Here is an 18,030-nt window from a genome sequence, read left to right on the forward strand (position 1 = left end):
CTTTTGATCTAGGCATGGTGATGCCGCACACTTCAACAACAAAGAGCAAACCAAACTAAATGTCTGAGGTTTAAATAAGACATGTTCCTCCAAGATCCCCTCTAACGATGTTCTAATCATTTGCACCTGAGCTGGTGCACCTGATTCTAATTTTAGGTATTTCAAGTAGTGATAAATGTAGGGGTGTACTTACTTTTTCCACATGCGAAATTTGCATTCATGTTTATTTAAATTATACAATGGACTACAAAATGTAAATGTTTCATGATATTTGTTATATTATATCACCTTTATCTATCAATATTGTTGAAATGAAGATCAAATAGCTGTATGTTGAAATATGTTGAAAAAGTCCAAACATTACATGGGGTGTACTTACTTTTTCACATGGCGTTTCACGTGGCGTAAAATATATATATATATATTGATATATATTGAAATAAAATATATAAAATATATTGAAATATAAAATATAAAATCTATTGAAATAAAAAAATATTTTGGTATCCACATACTGTATTTCTTTTGTTTGCAGTGGAACAAAACAAAAAAAGCTGAAGAAATTACTAAATCTTAGCTTATTCCACACATAAATCCTAAAATGGCCCAGACAGTATTATTGGCACCTTTTAGAAGTTGTTAAAATAAATAGATTTCAAGCAGGTGATTCTCCTTTACTTTGGAATGGAACTCACCTATGGTGAGTTGCATGTGCCTGAATATAAAAATCACTCATTCAATCAGTTTGAATGGAGAAAAGGAGTCATTCTGCTGTTTTGTGTCACTGTGTGTACCACAATGAGCATGGAGAAAAGAAAGAAAACCAGAGAATTGTCTGAGGAGGCCAGTCCCACAAGATTATAGCCAAGCATGGACAATGTCAAGACTACAAGTCCATCTCCATAAACCTTGATGTTCCTGTGTCCACCGTACGCAATGTTATCAGGAAGTTTAAGGCCCATGGCACTGTAGCCAACTTCCCTGGATGTGGCCGCAAGAGAAAACTTGATCGAAGATGGCAGCAAAGGATTGTTCGAATAGTGGAGAAAGCAACTCGATCAACTGCCAAACATATTCAAGCTGACGGTCAGACACATGGTACGACAGTTCCAACTCGCACCATCAACTCAAAGAAAGGGGGTTCTATGGTAGGAGACCCAGGAGGACCCCACTGCTGAGAGAGAGACATAAGAAAGCTCGACTGGAGTTTGCCAAAATACACCTGAACAAGCCAAAATCCTTCTGGGAGAATGTCCTGTGGACAGATAAGACCAAATTAGAGCTTTTTGGTAAAGCACAGCATCTCTATGTTTACAGAAAACAAAATGAAGGCTTTAAAGAAAAGAACACCTTCCCTATAGTCAAACATGGAGGAGGTTCAGTGATGTTTTGGGGTTGCTGTGCTACCTCTGGCACTGGGTGCCTTGAATGTGTCCATGGAATCATTAAATCAGGAGATTACCAAGGCATTTTGGAGCGCAATGTTCAACCCAGTGTCAAAACGCTGGGTCTCCGTCAAAGGTCATGGGTCTTGCAGCAGGACAATAATCCCAAACACACTTCAAAAAGCACCCAGGAATGGTTCAAGACAAAACACTGGACTGTTCTGAAGTGGCCAGCAATGAGTCCAGATCTAAATTCCATTGAACACCTGTGGGAAGATCTGAAAACAGCAGTTGGGAGAAGGCACCCTTCAAATCTGGGAGAACTGGAGCAGTTTGCAGAAGAAGAGTGGGCCAAGCTGCCAGTAGAGAGGACGAGGAAGCTCATTCATGGCTATAGGAAGTGCTTGACTGCAATTATTTTATACAAAGGCTGTGTTACCAAATATTAAGTCTCGGGTGTCAATAATTTTGTCAATGCCATTTCTTTTTCTTTTCTGATTTAAAAGGATATATTACATTCTGAATCAAAAACAAAGGTTCTGTAATATTAACAACGAAATAAAGAATTGTGGAGGCAAATACTTTTGTCAATTTCAGCTTATTTTTCGAGAAAATTGTGAGTTATTTGAAAAAACTGCAAGGGTGCCAATATTTTTGGCCACGACTGTATGTATATATATATATATATATATATATATATATATATATATATATATATATATATATATATATATATATATATACACGTACTGTATGTGTGGAACGTATTTACACCCGTTGACTTTTTCACATTTTGTTATATTTCTAAAATGGATTCAATTCAGATTTTTTTTTCACTGATCAACACAAAATACCGTATAATGCCAAAGTGGAATTATATTTTAGAAGTTTTTACAAACTAATTGCAAGTGAAAAGCTAAATGTATTGAGTCAACAAGTATTCAACCACTTTACTATGACACTCCAAATTGGGCTCAGGTGCATCCAGTTTCTTTGATCATCCTTGAGATGCCTCTGCAACTCGATTGGAGTCTACCTGTGGCAAATTCAATCTGATTGCACATGATTTAGAAAGAAACACACATTTCTATATGAGGTCCCACAGGTGACAGTGCATGTCAGACAGGGGCGCTGAGAGGGAGTTGGGGAGGGTGGATAACCACTCCGGGGGAGGAGGTGGGGGGGAGGGGGTAACCACCCTGGTAACCATGTAATAGGGGCCCATAATTATTCCTTTAATTTATTTTTGCTTCATATAATAATATTGTTTGTGATGATAAAACACCGTGGGCAGCTTTATTTTGTGTCCCCCTCCAAGCCACTCAGGGCGATTCCCTGGCATACCATTGCACCCCTCCCTCCTGAAATAAACTACTGTGGGAACAATTTACATAATGTTAATCGGGGTAATGACGTAATGACATAAATTAACACAGGAGTGTTGTTGAAACCCTATCCGGATGAAATGGGTTAATAAACGAATCCGTATATAGGAAAAAATGAGTAACACCCCCAATTTCCCTTAAACATGGCATGTGTTTGTTCCAACGAAAATACAGACACCTGTAGATATAGTTTTTGTTTTTGTTTTTTTAATTTGAAGGGAACCTGGATGAAGGGGGCCTGGCACTTTGTGTTACTCCAGGGCACATTCTGGCTCTCGGCAGCTCTGATGTCAGAGCAGAAACTCCACCATGAAGTCAAATAAACTGTCCATAGAACTCCGAGATAGAATTGTGAAGAGGCACAGATTTGTGAAGGGTATAAAACAATTTCAAGAATGTTGAATGTTCCCAAGAGCACAGTGAGCTCCATCATTAGGAAATGGAAAGAATATGAATCTAACCAGACTCTTTCTAGAGCTGGCAATCCAACCAAACTGAGCAACCGGACGACGGTCAGAGAGGTGACCAAGAACCCAATAACTAAGAGGCAGAACTACAGAGTTCCTTGGATGAGATAGGAGAACCTGCCGGAAAGACAAGAGTCTCTGCAGCACTTCACAAACATAGGCTTTATGGGAGAGTGGCCATATGGCACGTGAAAACATGAGGCAAAAGATTATGCGGTCTGATGAGGCGAAAATTGAACTCTTTGGCCTGAATGCAAAGCGCTGCGGCTGGTGGAAACCGAGCACAGCCCATCGCCCATTTAACACCATCCCCACCAAGCATGGTGGTGGCAGCATCATGCTATTGGGATGTGTTTCAGTGGCAGGGACTGTGAGGCTTGCAAGGCTAGGAGGAACAATGAATGGAGCCAGGTACAGGCAAATCCTTGAGGAGAACCTGCTTCAGAGTGCAAAAGACATTGGACTGCGATTTCCCCACACCTCCTCCCCTCCCCCCCCCCTCACCCACCCCCATCCCCACCCAATACCCCGACACCCTCAGGGAAGTAAATTTTATTATCTGGAATTTAGAAAAGTGAGGCACGGTCTGATCTTTTCAATGACCTGATCTAACATGAGTAATAGTAATAATAATTGGGAATAATAATAGGGATAATAACATGACATCCTCCTGCTCCTGTCGTGAGCACGTGTACCGGTGTGAATAAATCTATCATTATCAATCACGACCTGGCCTTGATGATTCATGTGATGCTTCTGTCAACATCACACAGGGGCTTTCTAAACTATAAAGGCAAAGGCTTTCTAAACTCCACTGTTGCAAAAATGGTGTGCAGGTATTAAAAGGTATTAACACATGAAGATACAGTTTCCAGGGAAAGTTTTGGTTTCGCAGAAAATGTCTAAAAACACTGAAAGGAATTTGACATACTAATGAGGGATTTAACAGTAAGAGGCTTAGCAGAAATAATTGTGTGCAAAGAAATTCATAGTCTATGCTTCAGCTTGTCCTAAAGAAAGATGCCAATACATTCACTACTTTTTCTAGTCATCATAATTTTGTGCTCATAACTTGTTCAATTTATGGGATTTTTTTTGTTTTCCTCATTCTCCATTTTTGCAGTGCGATTGATTTTCCTTCTCAATTAGATTTAGTCGACTCATTTTGGTATAGTGGTTTCAGCCAATGCTAGGAGCTATATCCTTGTTATAACTACCAAACCATTTTGTTTTTTTAAATCCAGTTTTAGCCAAAAAATATTGACACCCTTGCAGTTTTTTCAAATAACTCAGAATATTCTCTAAAAAATGAGTTGAAATTGACAAAAGTATTTGCCTCCACAATTCTTTATTTCATTGTTAATATTTCAGAACATTTGTTTTTGATTCAGAACTTAATATATCCTTTTAAATCATGAAATAAAAATAAATTGCATTGACAAAATTATTGACACCCTCGACTTAATATTCGGTAGCACAGCCTTTGGACAAAATAACTGCAGTCAAGCGCTTCCTATAGCCATGAATGAGCTTCCTACACCTCTCTACTGGAAGTTTGGCCCACTCTTCTTGTGCAAACTGCTCCAGTTCTCCCAGATTTGAATGATGCCTTCTCCCAGCTGCTGCTTTCAGATCTCCCCACAGTTGTTGAATGGGATTTAAATCTGGACTCATTGCTGGCCACTTCAGAACAGTCCAGCGTTTTGTCTTGAACCATTCCTGGGTGCTTTTTGAAGTGCGTTTGGGGTCATTGTCCTGCCACAAGACCCCTGACCTTCAACAGAGACCCAGCTTTGTGACACTGGGTTGAACATTGTGCTCCAAAATGACTTGGTAATCCTGATTTCATGATGCCATGCACACATTCAAGGCACCCAATGCCAGAGGCAGCACAGCAACCCCAAAACATCACTGAACCTCCTCCATGTTTGACTGTAGGGAATGTGTTCTTTTCTTTGAAGGCTTCATTTTGTTTTCTGTAAACATAGAGATGATGTGATTTACCAAAAAGCTCTAATTTGGTCTCATCTGTCCACAGTACATTCTCCCAGAAGGATTTTGGCTTGTTCAGGTGTGTTTTGGAAAACTCCAGTCGGGCTTTCTTATGTCTCTCTCACAGCAGTGGGGTCCTCCTGGGTCTCCTACCATAGAACCCCCTTTCATTGAGTTGGCGACAGATGGTGCAAGTTGAAACTGTCATACCTTGTGTCTGAAAGTCAGCTTGAATCTGTTTGGCAGTTGATCGAGGTGCATTCTCCACCATTCGAACAATTATTCGCTGCAATCTTCGATCAAGTTTTCTATTGCAGCCACGTCCATGGAGGTTGGCTGCAGTGCAATGGGACTTAAACTTCCTGATAACATTGCGTACGGTGGACACAGGAACATTAAGGTCTCTTGAGATGGACTTGTAGCCTTGAGATTGGCCATGCTTGGCTACAATCTTGTGTCTGACCTCCTCAGACAATTCTCTGGTTTTCCTTCTTTTCTCCATGCTCATTGTGGTACACACAGTGACACAAAACAGCAGAATGACTCCTTTTCTCCATTCAAACTGGTTGAATGAGTGATTTTTATATTGCAGGCACCTGCAACTCACTACAGGTGAGTTCAATTTCAAAGTAAAGGAGAATCACCTGCTTGAAATCTAATTATTTCTAACAACTTCTAAAATGTGCCAATAATATTGTCCGGGCCATTTTAGGATTTCTGTGTGGAATAAGCTAAGATTTAGTAATTTTTTCAGCTTTTTTTGTTTTGTTCCACTGGAAACCAAAGTAATACATATGTGGCTATCTTTAGATTTTTTTAATTTCAACTATTTTGTGGAAGAAATGGTGCATTATTTGAAAAAAATGCAAGGGTGCCAATATTTTTGGCCACGACTGTATATATATTCTTCGTAATTAAATTTGATTGTTATTGTTGTTAACAAGACTTACTCTTAATATTCTGAGATTCACTATCCGATCTGATGTACCATACTCTGTGATACAGAGCGTTGGTCCTGCTGAAGCAGTTTCTTGCCATGGGGTCATCCCCTCTCTCTCTCTCTCTCTCTCTCTCTTAGCAGTAGTTATGGCAGGAATTGGAAATTTGTTCAGGGCGCCGGCGATAGCTCGCCTATTCTTCATGAATAACACCGTGGGATGCTAACAAATGGGAAACCAGATTAATGTCCATCCGAGGGACCTGTTTGGCAGTTGATGTTTGGCAGTTTGGATGTTGACCGAGGAACACATTGATGAATCACCCTGCCTGTGAAACAACATGATGATGGTTTATAGCTGGATCGGGATTATAACCCAGGCGAGACGGCTTGGAGGCGAATGCACATACACAGCATATCTCGATGCTATTCTGTCTGTGAGATTCACAATTGCTGTTAAATCATTTTAAATTACTGTGAATGTTCTCCAGAGGAAATTACTCCATAACAGCACATTGTGTAATTTTACATTTCATGATTATGTTGGTTATGTCTCTTCACTTCTGAATGCCAGATTATGGTGTTGGGGACTTATTTCAAAATGCAGGAATGCTCGAATAAAGGATTTTCAGAGTAATATGTCACACGTTTATTACTGATGTTATAGTTACTACCAGAAATTGGGTTGGCCTTACACATTTTAATCCCTAGGTCATGATGCTGGAATCCCTTGTTCATATGGCATATATCATGTTAATTTGTCAACTGTTTATTTCCCATGTAATGAAAAAGGAAATTGATGCTCCTACTGTCCCTTCACCATATTTGATTTATACTGTATATAAGTTCTTCTACAACCATTAAATGACCGTGGGAAAAAAATCATTACACTTTGTATGTTTGATATATCTAATATATAAAGCGCTGTTTAACCACTGACTCATATAAATGTTTAGCACTTTCTGGGTGGGCTATATGGATAAAATTTTGCTTACTGATGCAACTCAAAGTCAAACTTCTCGGGCAAAACGCAAAACTGTCCATCAATGTCCGTAAACGAAAATATCTGGAAACAAAAGTCAGCCGGTGCTGCCTCGCTCCAACTCACAGAAGGTCACGTGATGAAAGATAATGGCATGTCACATGATCTTGTTTGGGCACGATCGCTCGGGGTGTTTCTCGGTTTTATGGCTTTATGAGTAGAGAAGTATCTGGTTTTTTTACCATTTACAGAAGGTGTAAATTACAGAAGTGGTAGGAAGTCATAAACATTGATTGTTTAAAGATGGTGTACATTGGTACATGTTACAGTGCATATTTTAGGTTTTGCATGTTTACATATACAGTCGGACCTCTGTATAAGTCAAATTGGTTATAACAAACATTCAGAACATGATTTAGTCAATGCATATTTAGCCTGTATTGATGAACAACATTGCTCTAAAACCAAGGTATAGATATCACTTTGTGCCAGCAAGTTGAACGTAAACATAAGGCCCTACATTTGAAAATCATCGAAATACAGATATATGCGATTGTCAAAATTAATTAAACAAAGCATCAAAAAACAATCATTTTATTATTCCATGTTTTTGCGTCACAACGGTGGCGAAATGCACGGCTGAGCGACTCCACGCAGGAAGAGCGGCAGAGACACTTATCTGGGAGAGTCTTGCTTGGATCTAGTCCCTTGGAACAGTCACGGGAAGAGACTTGGAGAGAACATAAAATGGAATTTAATTTCTGAAACAGAATTTAGATTTTTGGAAATGGAAAATCACTGGCTCTACAATTTGCAGAGTTATAACAGCCTGCTGCATGACATGGTCAATTCATGCTTTGCAGCAGCATTTATCTGCCCATAAGGCATGCCATCTTTATTACATCATCTATTGAAACTGTGCAAAATGACTGTTCTACTATATTGTACTGCGTTTATCTTTTCGGCGGAAATTGAAACCAGATCAGTCATATAATCGCTATCGCACCAGCAGTCTTTCACAATCGTTACTAATCTAAATTCAATCAACATGTCAAAAAGAAAATATGCTAACTTAACATGATGATAACTCAAATTGGCTCTGCTCTTTACCACGTTACAACGTGCGAACAGCTTCAACAATGTGACAATCACTGTTTGTTTTAACTTCAGTTTATAAATCCCAATTCCACCCTTTAACGTTTGTCTTCGATTTGGAAAAATCAACTCTGCTAATAACATTGCCTAACACCTCATTAGAGTGTAAACAATAGTTTTCTTTTATAACTTTGGCCGTATTTACATTGATAATAACTGTTTGTTTAAATAAAACATGTAAACTGTTTAAATAAAGAACTCTTTCCCATCAGTCATTCCTGATTTAATTGATTTAATTAGCTGATTGCAGGATGTTAGTCCATTTTATATAATTAAATACAGTATATAAAGCCCTTTCACAATCCACTTTATCAAATACTAACAAAAGTACCCATCCCCAGTGACGGAAAAGTTTAACTTAATCTATCAATTTAAATTATTTCATGAACTTTAAAGAGGTTAATTGTGTTGCACTCAAAACATTTGTCCTTTTCAATTTGAGACCAATTAGTCATTCTGTTTGCCAAAAATTGCTATATTGGTCACCTCGGCCTCAATTTGCGGCCTTAAAATGGCATCTGAGGCCGTGACCACATAGCCCATGTTACTTCACACACAAAGTTGTATCTGTAACCCGAGTATGAAGGTTGCAGCTTGAAAGATGTAGCAGTGCATTTGAACACAGACAGAGAGAGAGAGAGAGAAGAGAAGAGAAGAGAAAAAGAGAGAGAGAGAGAGAGAGAGAGAGAGAGAGAGAGAGAGAGAGAGAGAGAGAGAGAGAGAGAGATAAATAAAGAAAGAAAGAAAGAAAGAGAAAAAGAAAGAAAGACATTCACATACATACATATATATACATACTACCGAAGTACCCATGTTATGATGGGTGGGAAGCCAAAAGCAAACAAACATTGTGGAAATGGTGAATGCTAAACCATGGAACCAATATATTCCGCATTCCTGTGCCACCTTCAGTCGAACATCAGGCATTGACAGCAGGTTCGTGAAGGGCGTGGGCAAAAAATGTACCCCGTCTGAATGTTGCGATATACAGTCAATGGCGAATCTGCAAATGGTGAATCTGCGAATGTCACAGTTACAAAGTAGAAACCCTCACATCATTTCCTCATTCATATTTAAACTCAACATCTCTATTTTCATTTCAAACAGCATCATTTCAATCATACATTTATACTATAACAAAATACTGTGTTAAATCACGATTGTATTGAGATAGTATCAAACCAGCTCATCATTCACTTCCGGATTTGGGTGAAGGTCCGTATCGAGTAAATTTCAAAATCATAATTTTATTGAGGAACTTATCTACCTTACAATAGAACCGAACTTATTTAAATTGAGGAAACCTACCTACCTTACAACATCCGCTAGGATCCCACAACGTTCCACAGGTTTGGCGGGACGAGCCCCAAAACTGAGGGAGTAGTTTTTGGGATGGACAGACACTCCTGTTTTATTATATATATATATATATATATATATATATATATATATATATATATATATATATACATATATATATATATATATATATATATATATATATATATATATTGTTACGGCCCGCGGACAAGATGTTGTGTTTGCCAAGCGGATGGCCCCGTGGTCGTACAGTTTCCCCGATTCACCCGATCCCCGAACGTTGGCCGGATCGCGCCACAGATATTCAATAGGGAAAAGACTAAGGCGACACGGATGTGAAGAAGAAGAAGACAAAAAGGTTGGAAATACGAATATAATTTATTTACTATTTACAGGCTCAAAGAAACCAAGGAGAAGGAAAGATAATAAAATAAAATAGACAGAGGGACGGACCAGAAGGACACAGTGAAAATCGCTAGCTTACCTATGCAGTCTTAATTAACCCAGGACAGAACAAACAGAACAAACTCATGTACACAAGAAGGATGGAATGGCAGGAATGAATGCTGGAAGGAGGAATGGGAAGGTTCAGCTGGGGCAGATGGTTCGGGCTTGATCCCGCACGGGACGTCGGCTGGACCTCGACGACCACCGATGCCACCGCTATCTGGTTCCCGCAGGGTAACGGGTTGAAGCTGGCTGGTGGAGTCAACGCTGCTTCTCTGGCTCACCTCAGGACGCGTCTGCCGTCTCTGGCGCAACTGCTTGTAATTGACCTTGAACCTTCTCTCTCTCTCGCAGGACCTTGCGCGCGCGCTTTTATAACGCCTCCGGCGATCAAGCCGCCGGCCTTTAGGACACGCCCATCGGTGTGCTCACCTCGGCCCTGGTTGGTCGCGCGACCCTCTGGCTCCGCCCTTGATGACGACGGGCGGGCACGCCTTTCTTCCCCGACCCGAGCACATGTTCAATGGTGGTTTTGGAGGGGATGTAATATTGGCAATCGAGGCTTGGCCATGACGAAAGGGGAAATGGAGGTTTTGGGAATGGGAATGAAGAATGAAGGGAATCTATCTTATTTCACTTGGTGCAATGGAGTGTCATTTTAATGGAAGACAACGCCTTAACCTAATACACAGAATAAGGAAATAAACTACTGAACAGGGATATTATAGTGTCCTTCAATGTATGCTTTATGGAATTAACTACTGGAACGCCCTTTGACCTTTATACACACTGGAGCAAGGAGGACTCAGACTAAAACAATAATTCACAACCATTTACTATACAATACAATCAAAAAAATACAATCCTCATATCCGCAACAATATATATATATATATATATATATATATATATATATATATATATATATATATATATATATATATACATATATATATATATATACATATATATATATATATATTATATATATATATATATTATATATATATATATAAATAATATTTATTATGTCTGCACGTAGGATGCACCAGAGTGTCTGCTTGCGCTCTGCCACATGAGTATATATACATACATGCAGAACTTCAGAATCCATGGTTGGGAAATTCATATGCATTTACTACAATTCTTATTGTAAGTTTGTAAGTACTTCATTCACACCATTTTATTTGACTTTTACAGTTGTATACACTGTATGGCTGTTCAGCTATGTAATGAGGTTTTGGTTTTATTATTTTGCACATCGGTTTTTCTTTACAAAAGTCTTAACCACTTTAGCCATGCTTTTGAGGTTATGTACATTGTACATGTATATGAAGTTGTGAATAAAGTATGAGGTTATGTGCATTCTGTATTTGTGAGGTTGCATATTGTTATGCACACGAGTAAAGGTGGGAGCTCCTGGCGATGTACAGGTGTCATAAAGAAATACCATCATATCCATGCTGTTCATCTTAAGCCGGGTGTTGGCTTAGCGGTTAGGGTGCCGGCTTGGGATCCTAGGATCCTGAGTTTGAATCCTGGTCGATCGCTGAATTAACACCAGGGGGGTTGACTCAGCCTGTCATCCTTCCGAGGTCGGCAAATTGAGTACCAGTTCACTGGTAATTCCCTGTGCGTCGCAAGAGGCGACTAACAGGGTTGGCGGCAGGAAGGGCATCCGGCCCTAAAATATTGCTTCAAAAGTGGGACCATTGTGCACCGAAAAAGGCCAACCCCTGCCCTGCGGGGAAAAATGACTTCTAAAGGTGGTTCCGCACCATTTTATTTGAAAAGGTTTTTTTGGTGTTTTCTGCAAGTGTTGGACTAATTGAAAAGTAAGGTGAAATTGTCAGTGTTCTCGCAGGGCAACAATTGTGCACAACCAAGGAGATAAATGACCTGGAAAGGAAGATAACGATAGAGAGAAGAAACACTAAAATCAGCAAGTTAGTGCTGGGGTTGGGATAGGAAGTGTTAATGGGGGTAATAAAGACCTTTGGTCATGGTGGGGGGTGGCATGATGTGGTGGCTCACTGCCTGCTTGAAGCCCTGGAGGGAAGAGTGAGACAGAATACCCTCTGGAAGGCAGTCATGTAGATGGCTGAACCAAGTAATAAAAAGAGTTGGGGGTGTGCCTAGATGTTGGAAAACGATAATGTTGATGATGTTGATGATGATAATGATGTTGAAAAAAGCCTCGATCTTGGAAGCTTGTTTAACCAGGAGAGGGTTACTTGAAGAAGGCATGCATCCTGAAGTTTTTGGGTAGGATCAGACAGAGGACTGAGAATGCAGAGAGAGCAATGTTGGAGAATATACGGTGGAAAACTAAGAGGGACCACTGACCTGCCTGTGACTTGAGAACAGCTGAAACTGTGCTTTGACATCATCGCAGGAGATTCTAATAATGTTTGTGAGCGTTAGATTCCACAGAATCCAGGAGAGACAGATGTAATGCTGGAGCATCAACCCATAGGAAAGAGTAATACTCCATTGAGGTATGGATGAAGGCCTTGTAGACTGAGTGGCTCTGATTTTCCAAGGAAAGACTTGGATCAACGGAGGATGTGCACTCTGCTGCTGGCTTTGGAGGCTGTGTTTGAATCAATGTAATTGCTTAGAAACAAAAACAGTCAGAAATACTTGTTTAATTCCCTCTAATGATGCAAGGTCGAGTATTTTTTAGGTAGTAGGTTGTAGACAGCACCCGCCCAGGGTGGTACTACAGTCCTGACTTAGGAGCGTTAAAGTGGTGCCCGGAACCATCTTACACTCTCCGTGTCAGGATTTCTGGTCTTACTTTCTGTTTCACTCAAACTACAGCTACTGGGCTAGCTTCAACCTCTCTTTCTCACAAACAAACACCATACACTTTTCATCATACACTTTCTTCTCTTTTACTTAAGGCCTGGCCTCGATGAGGACTATATAGTTGCTGGAACCTGGAGCCTCCAACATAAAAAAAAAAATTGAGAGCTTGCATTCATGTTGTGGAACACACATTTAAACTGAATGACATGATAAAGGAAATGAATAACCATGTATAATAATACACTTTATGTTATATGACAAGTTTGTAATCCTTACTTAACCTGACATCTATTTTCCATTTTTCAAGAAAACATTTTTCATGCGAAAGCTTATTTCTAATTGGTAAGAATTTAGATGGGTGCCCAGACTCCCTGTGCTCCTGATTATGTGTGTACAGCGTTGTATCATATTTACAATGTGCGTGTTGTTTTTTGTGTGCCGTTTAGCTCCTGGGACACTGCTATGGCGCAGCGGATGAACATTCATGGTGCCGGACATTTGTCCACATCTGATACTGTTGAGAGTGATCTATCCAGCACCTCTACAGGCTTTCCATGGATTATTTTCCCATGATTGTCTCACCATGCTGTGATGACCACTGTGTATAACCAAGCCTCTGCAAACTTCCTCTCATGAGTGTGTATTGACATCCTTCAGTGAACAGTGGACATCACCACCACAGGTCTCATGCACACAATCTTGAAGTTTCAACGTGAACGTGGTGGTTGGCTCATCAAACCAGACAGCAAGCTGAAGCTTTGGTTGTGAAACAAATTGAAGTTCAGCATTCTTTTTTATTAAACGTGTTCATGATGGCATCCAACGGCCGCTCTCACCACTCTGCTGGCCACAGGGGGTGGCCTGGCCTCCCGTACCCCCCTTATCCTCTCTACGGCCCTTTTGGCATGGAGGCATTTTCAAGTCGGAGCTTTCACAATTTCCAACAGGCCCTACCGCTCATTCCGGGACAGCACCCGGCCAATGGGAGCAGCACCCATTCACAAGCAGGTGAGTTTGGTCATCATCAGATAGCACCTGATTGTCATATTGTGACCACAAATATTTTGCACCAGACATTGAAAATATTTTCATGAGCAACTGATGTCTGTGGCATTTCTAATATGACAGCAAATAGCAGCAATATCATGATAAATTGCATCTTGTTATTTATATCTAAAATTGTTAGCTCCATTCTTTGTTGGTCAAACTTGGTTTCATGTACAAAGCAGTCCTTTTATCTATCCTCACTTAAATGTTTACCAAGTAACACTGAGTCTTGACAAGTCTCATGATAAAGGTGAATGAATTTCTATAGCTCTGGCAAATGGTATCTGCTGGAACAAAGGCATACTGTATGTAATGTGGGCCATTCAAAAACTTATATAAACGACATTCTCACTGGAGTTCAATCAATATTGTATTTTTTTTATTAAAGAAATATCAAAACAAGTGCAGATACATTCAAAGTACACCACCCCCATGCCAAATATATAAATAGCACCATCCAGCGTGGCACATAAAGATGGTATTGGGAGGGAGACGTGTACAATAATTGATTGATTAATTGCTTAATTAACCCTTTGAGTGCGGGATTTTTTTTTTAATAAAAATACCCCCGGTACGGCATTAATTTGGCATTACGGGAATGCAACCGCGTACTGACGATCTATATATAGGTATAGTCGATGACGTGTAGTAACGTCATCCATACACAAAACTTTTCCGCGGGTTGCGGCACTGGACTTCATCCATACCAAAGGGTTAAAATCAATAAATAATAATCGTAAAATAATTTCTTAATCAATTGGCTAATAGCATACCTCAACCACCATTGTTTCATCCGAAGCTGTAACTTTTTGAAAATTAATTAAATAAGTCATTCATCGAAATAATTAATTGATTAATCAATAAATTATAAATTGTTTAATCAACAAGTCGAAAATGCCCTTTACAGCCAAATCACTTGGTTACTGTCATGTCCAAATATCAGCTTCCTAACTCAAAAAGTGCCCGAGATATAGCCCAGATGAGAAAGAAAATAAATAAATGATTATTAATGAAAATAAATAAATAGTAATCATAAATAAATAAATAAATAAATCAATTGGCTAATAGAATACGAAAACCACCACAATTTCATCCGAATCTGTAACTTTAAAAAAATTAATTAATCAAGTCATTAAACGAATAATTAAATAATTAATCGATTAATTGATTAATCAATAAATCAAAACTAGCCTTTACAGCCAAATCACTTGGTCATTGGCATGTCCAAATATCAGCTTCCTAACTCAAAAGGTGCCTGAGATAATGGCCAGAAGAGAAAGGAAATGTATAAGTACTTAATTAATCGCTAATAATTAAATAACTCATCAATTAATTGATTAATCAAAAAACAATAAAATACTGTTTTTGACAAAGTACTTACTCACTATTTTGCCAAAATTTCAGCTTCCTAGCTCAAATGATGGCTGAGATATCGTCCCGGACAAACAAACAAGAAAACAAACAAACAAACAAACAACCGGAGTGAAAACTGAGTACTCCCTTTCAGCGCGTGTCACAGCCGAGCCCCCTTCGGTGCCCGGCAATGACGTTATGCAGTGCCTGAAGATGGCATAGGAAAGGAGCAGTGTACAACTAACAAGAAACTAAACAAACAAACGAAGTGCAAACTAAGTATCCCTTTCGGCGCGCATCATTGCTGGGCCCCCTTCGGTGCCCGGCATTGATGTCATGCAGCGCCTGGAGATGGAATAGGAAAGGAGAGGTGTACAATATATAAGTAGATGTGATTAGAAAGGAAATATTTAACTTACCAATTCTATATTCTTTTATATTGAAAAATTGTAATGAACCTTTCTATGTCTTTGACTATTATGAGAATCTTGTTCATATACTTTTATAAGGCCCTCAGAGTTCACTAAATACTAAATAGTAAACAAAATAATTTAACTCAGGCAGTAGTCAACCATCATTCTCACTACTAAGTTATGTAAATAAAAAAAATGTTGATGGTTCTTCATTTATAGTAATTTTACACTGATTTTTTTTTATGAAGGAGCTTGTACATGAATTACATGAATGTTAAGGACATGAGTAGTTGATGGACAAATGAACATATACATAACTTGATCCGAGCATCTGGCGTAATGGGCTCTAATGGGAATGCCAAGAAGACCAATCCATAATAAGTATCCTAATCCAGTGTAAATTTTACATTGTGTGGTATGTTGAGTGAAAGGATGCTTATTAGAATGTGCATATAGTTAGCGATAAACATGTTTAAGTCCCAACAACATGTTTTACCATGGAATATTATCATTTTCATAGAATATTGTCATGCTCATATAATATTATCTAACTTACAGTAGAACGATGTGTGGTGACTGGAAAAAGGGGATATTGTTGGCATCTCATTGGGGGGGATTGCGTCTCAATGTTGAACATAATTGGACGCCACAGGAAACAAAAGCCACTGTGTTCTGAGATAAAACAGCATCTTCAGCATAAACAAATAAAACAGAAGTTCTACTACATTGCAGCAAAAAATTGCACAATAACGAAAGTTTATGGTAAAATACACTATTACATGGCGAATTATGGTGATGTAATGTCGAGTTTATGGGCTCATGCCGCGACTGTTAATAATGAGTCGGATGAGGAGCTGAAAAACGCCAAAGCAGTCGAGTCACAGATGTCTGACAATCTGACTTAATGCCAATTTGGAGATGAGCAAACCTATTCCGCGCGTGAGTTAACATTGCGCCAGTTATCGGAATGTTAACCTAATATGCACCCCAGGAATTTGCCGATGTCACCGAAATGAGCGAAGCACAGGAGTCGTATTGCGGAGCAGGCACACACAATCTTGAGAAAAGGGTTCGATGTACCATGCTCTTTGTCACAGAGCGTTGGTTCTGCAGAAGCAGGTTCTTGCCCTGGGTTATGCTGGACAGTTTGCCATTCCTCTCCCAGCAGTAGTTAGGGCAGGAATTTGGGTTTTGGCCACAGTGTCGGCGACAGCTTGCCTACTCTTCATGAAGGACACCGTGGGATCTTTAACATCCACCAACTAATGGCGACAGATGGTACGCCCAATTTGATGTCGAACCCAGGGACGTGCCTAAGCTGATGGATCACTCTGCCTGTGAAACAACGAGATGACTGTCTTTAGCTGAGTCGGGATTCAAACCGAGGCTAGTTAGCTTAGAGCTGAGTGTGCATACCTCTAGGTCATCCGGTTAGCCACTTATGAAATATGCATTTTTTAAATAAAAAGACACAAACATGAGACACCTTTACAGATGGATAGAGGACAATACGTGCATTTTAAGGCCATTTTCCCTGCTAGAGCAGGGGTTAGCCTTGCGGTCCCCATGACAATCTTCTCCAATTTGCCCTATTTTCTGCATCTCTCCTTGTTAACCCCCTTGCCCGCATGTCTTCTTCCACCATCTTTAGCCGAGTCTTTCTCGGTCTTCCCCGTCCTCTACTTCCTTCTACATTCATTTCCATCACTCTTCTCAACCAGTCACTTTCATCCTTCCTCAACACATGACCAAACCATCTCAACCTGTTCCTCTTCACAGCATCAATCACAGGCTCTATTCCCATCATCTTTCGCAATTCATCATTTGTCTTCCTCTCTCAACGATACTCCGCACATCCACCGAACCATTCGCATTTCCACCCTTTCCAGCCTTCGTTGCTGCTCTACGTTCATTACCCATTAGGGTGGTCCACAGATATATGTAATATTTAATACTATTAAAAATCCATGCTCCACAAGGCTGCCCTTGTTCCTATGTTTATAAAGATCATATGAACCAACTATAAGGTCAATTGGAACTTATTTAGAGGTTGCTCCAAAAATAACATTTTTAATTTATCCTGTTTTTTTCAGATGGCAAAAACTCGCAGCTCTTCCACAGTTTGGTTGCTGGGCAAGTCTGAAAAGGAAATAATATGTGGGTGACTACCAACCAAAGGACACACATTGCAGAAAATGGTGTACCGTCACATACAAGAACACCATACAGTTCGTGAAAGTGCCAAACTTAGTGTACAAGCTGTGTGTGCATACTGGGAGAAAGCACGAATTCCAGTGCAGAGAGTAGATTCCTGTGAGCGCCAACTTTTGAAGTTG

At 39.6% G+C, this 18,030-nt stretch overlaps 1 protein-coding gene across 2 annotated transcripts in view; it reads left to right on the top strand.

Moving 5' to 3' along the window:
* LOC137431363 (retinoic acid receptor alpha-A) overlaps positions 1 to 18,030 on the top strand; it is a 279,676-nt gene that overhangs the window by 45,407 nt on the left and 216,239 nt on the right. For both annotated transcript variants that reach the window (XM_068122611.2, XM_068122609.2), the window contains exon 2: positions 13,328 to 13,889. In XM_068122611.2, coding sequence (XP_067978712.2) covers positions 13,691 to 13,889 — 199 coding nt within the window. In that variant the 5' untranslated portion in view covers positions 13,328 to 13,690. The remainder of the gene's footprint in view (positions 1 to 13,327; positions 13,890 to 18,030) is intronic.

This window comes from Myxine glutinosa, chromosome 7, assembly GCF_964187855.1.
Source record: "Myxine glutinosa chromosome 7, kmMyxGlut1.1, whole genome shotgun sequence".
NCBI lineage: Eukaryota > Metazoa > Chordata > Myxini > Myxiniformes > Myxinidae > Myxine > Myxine glutinosa.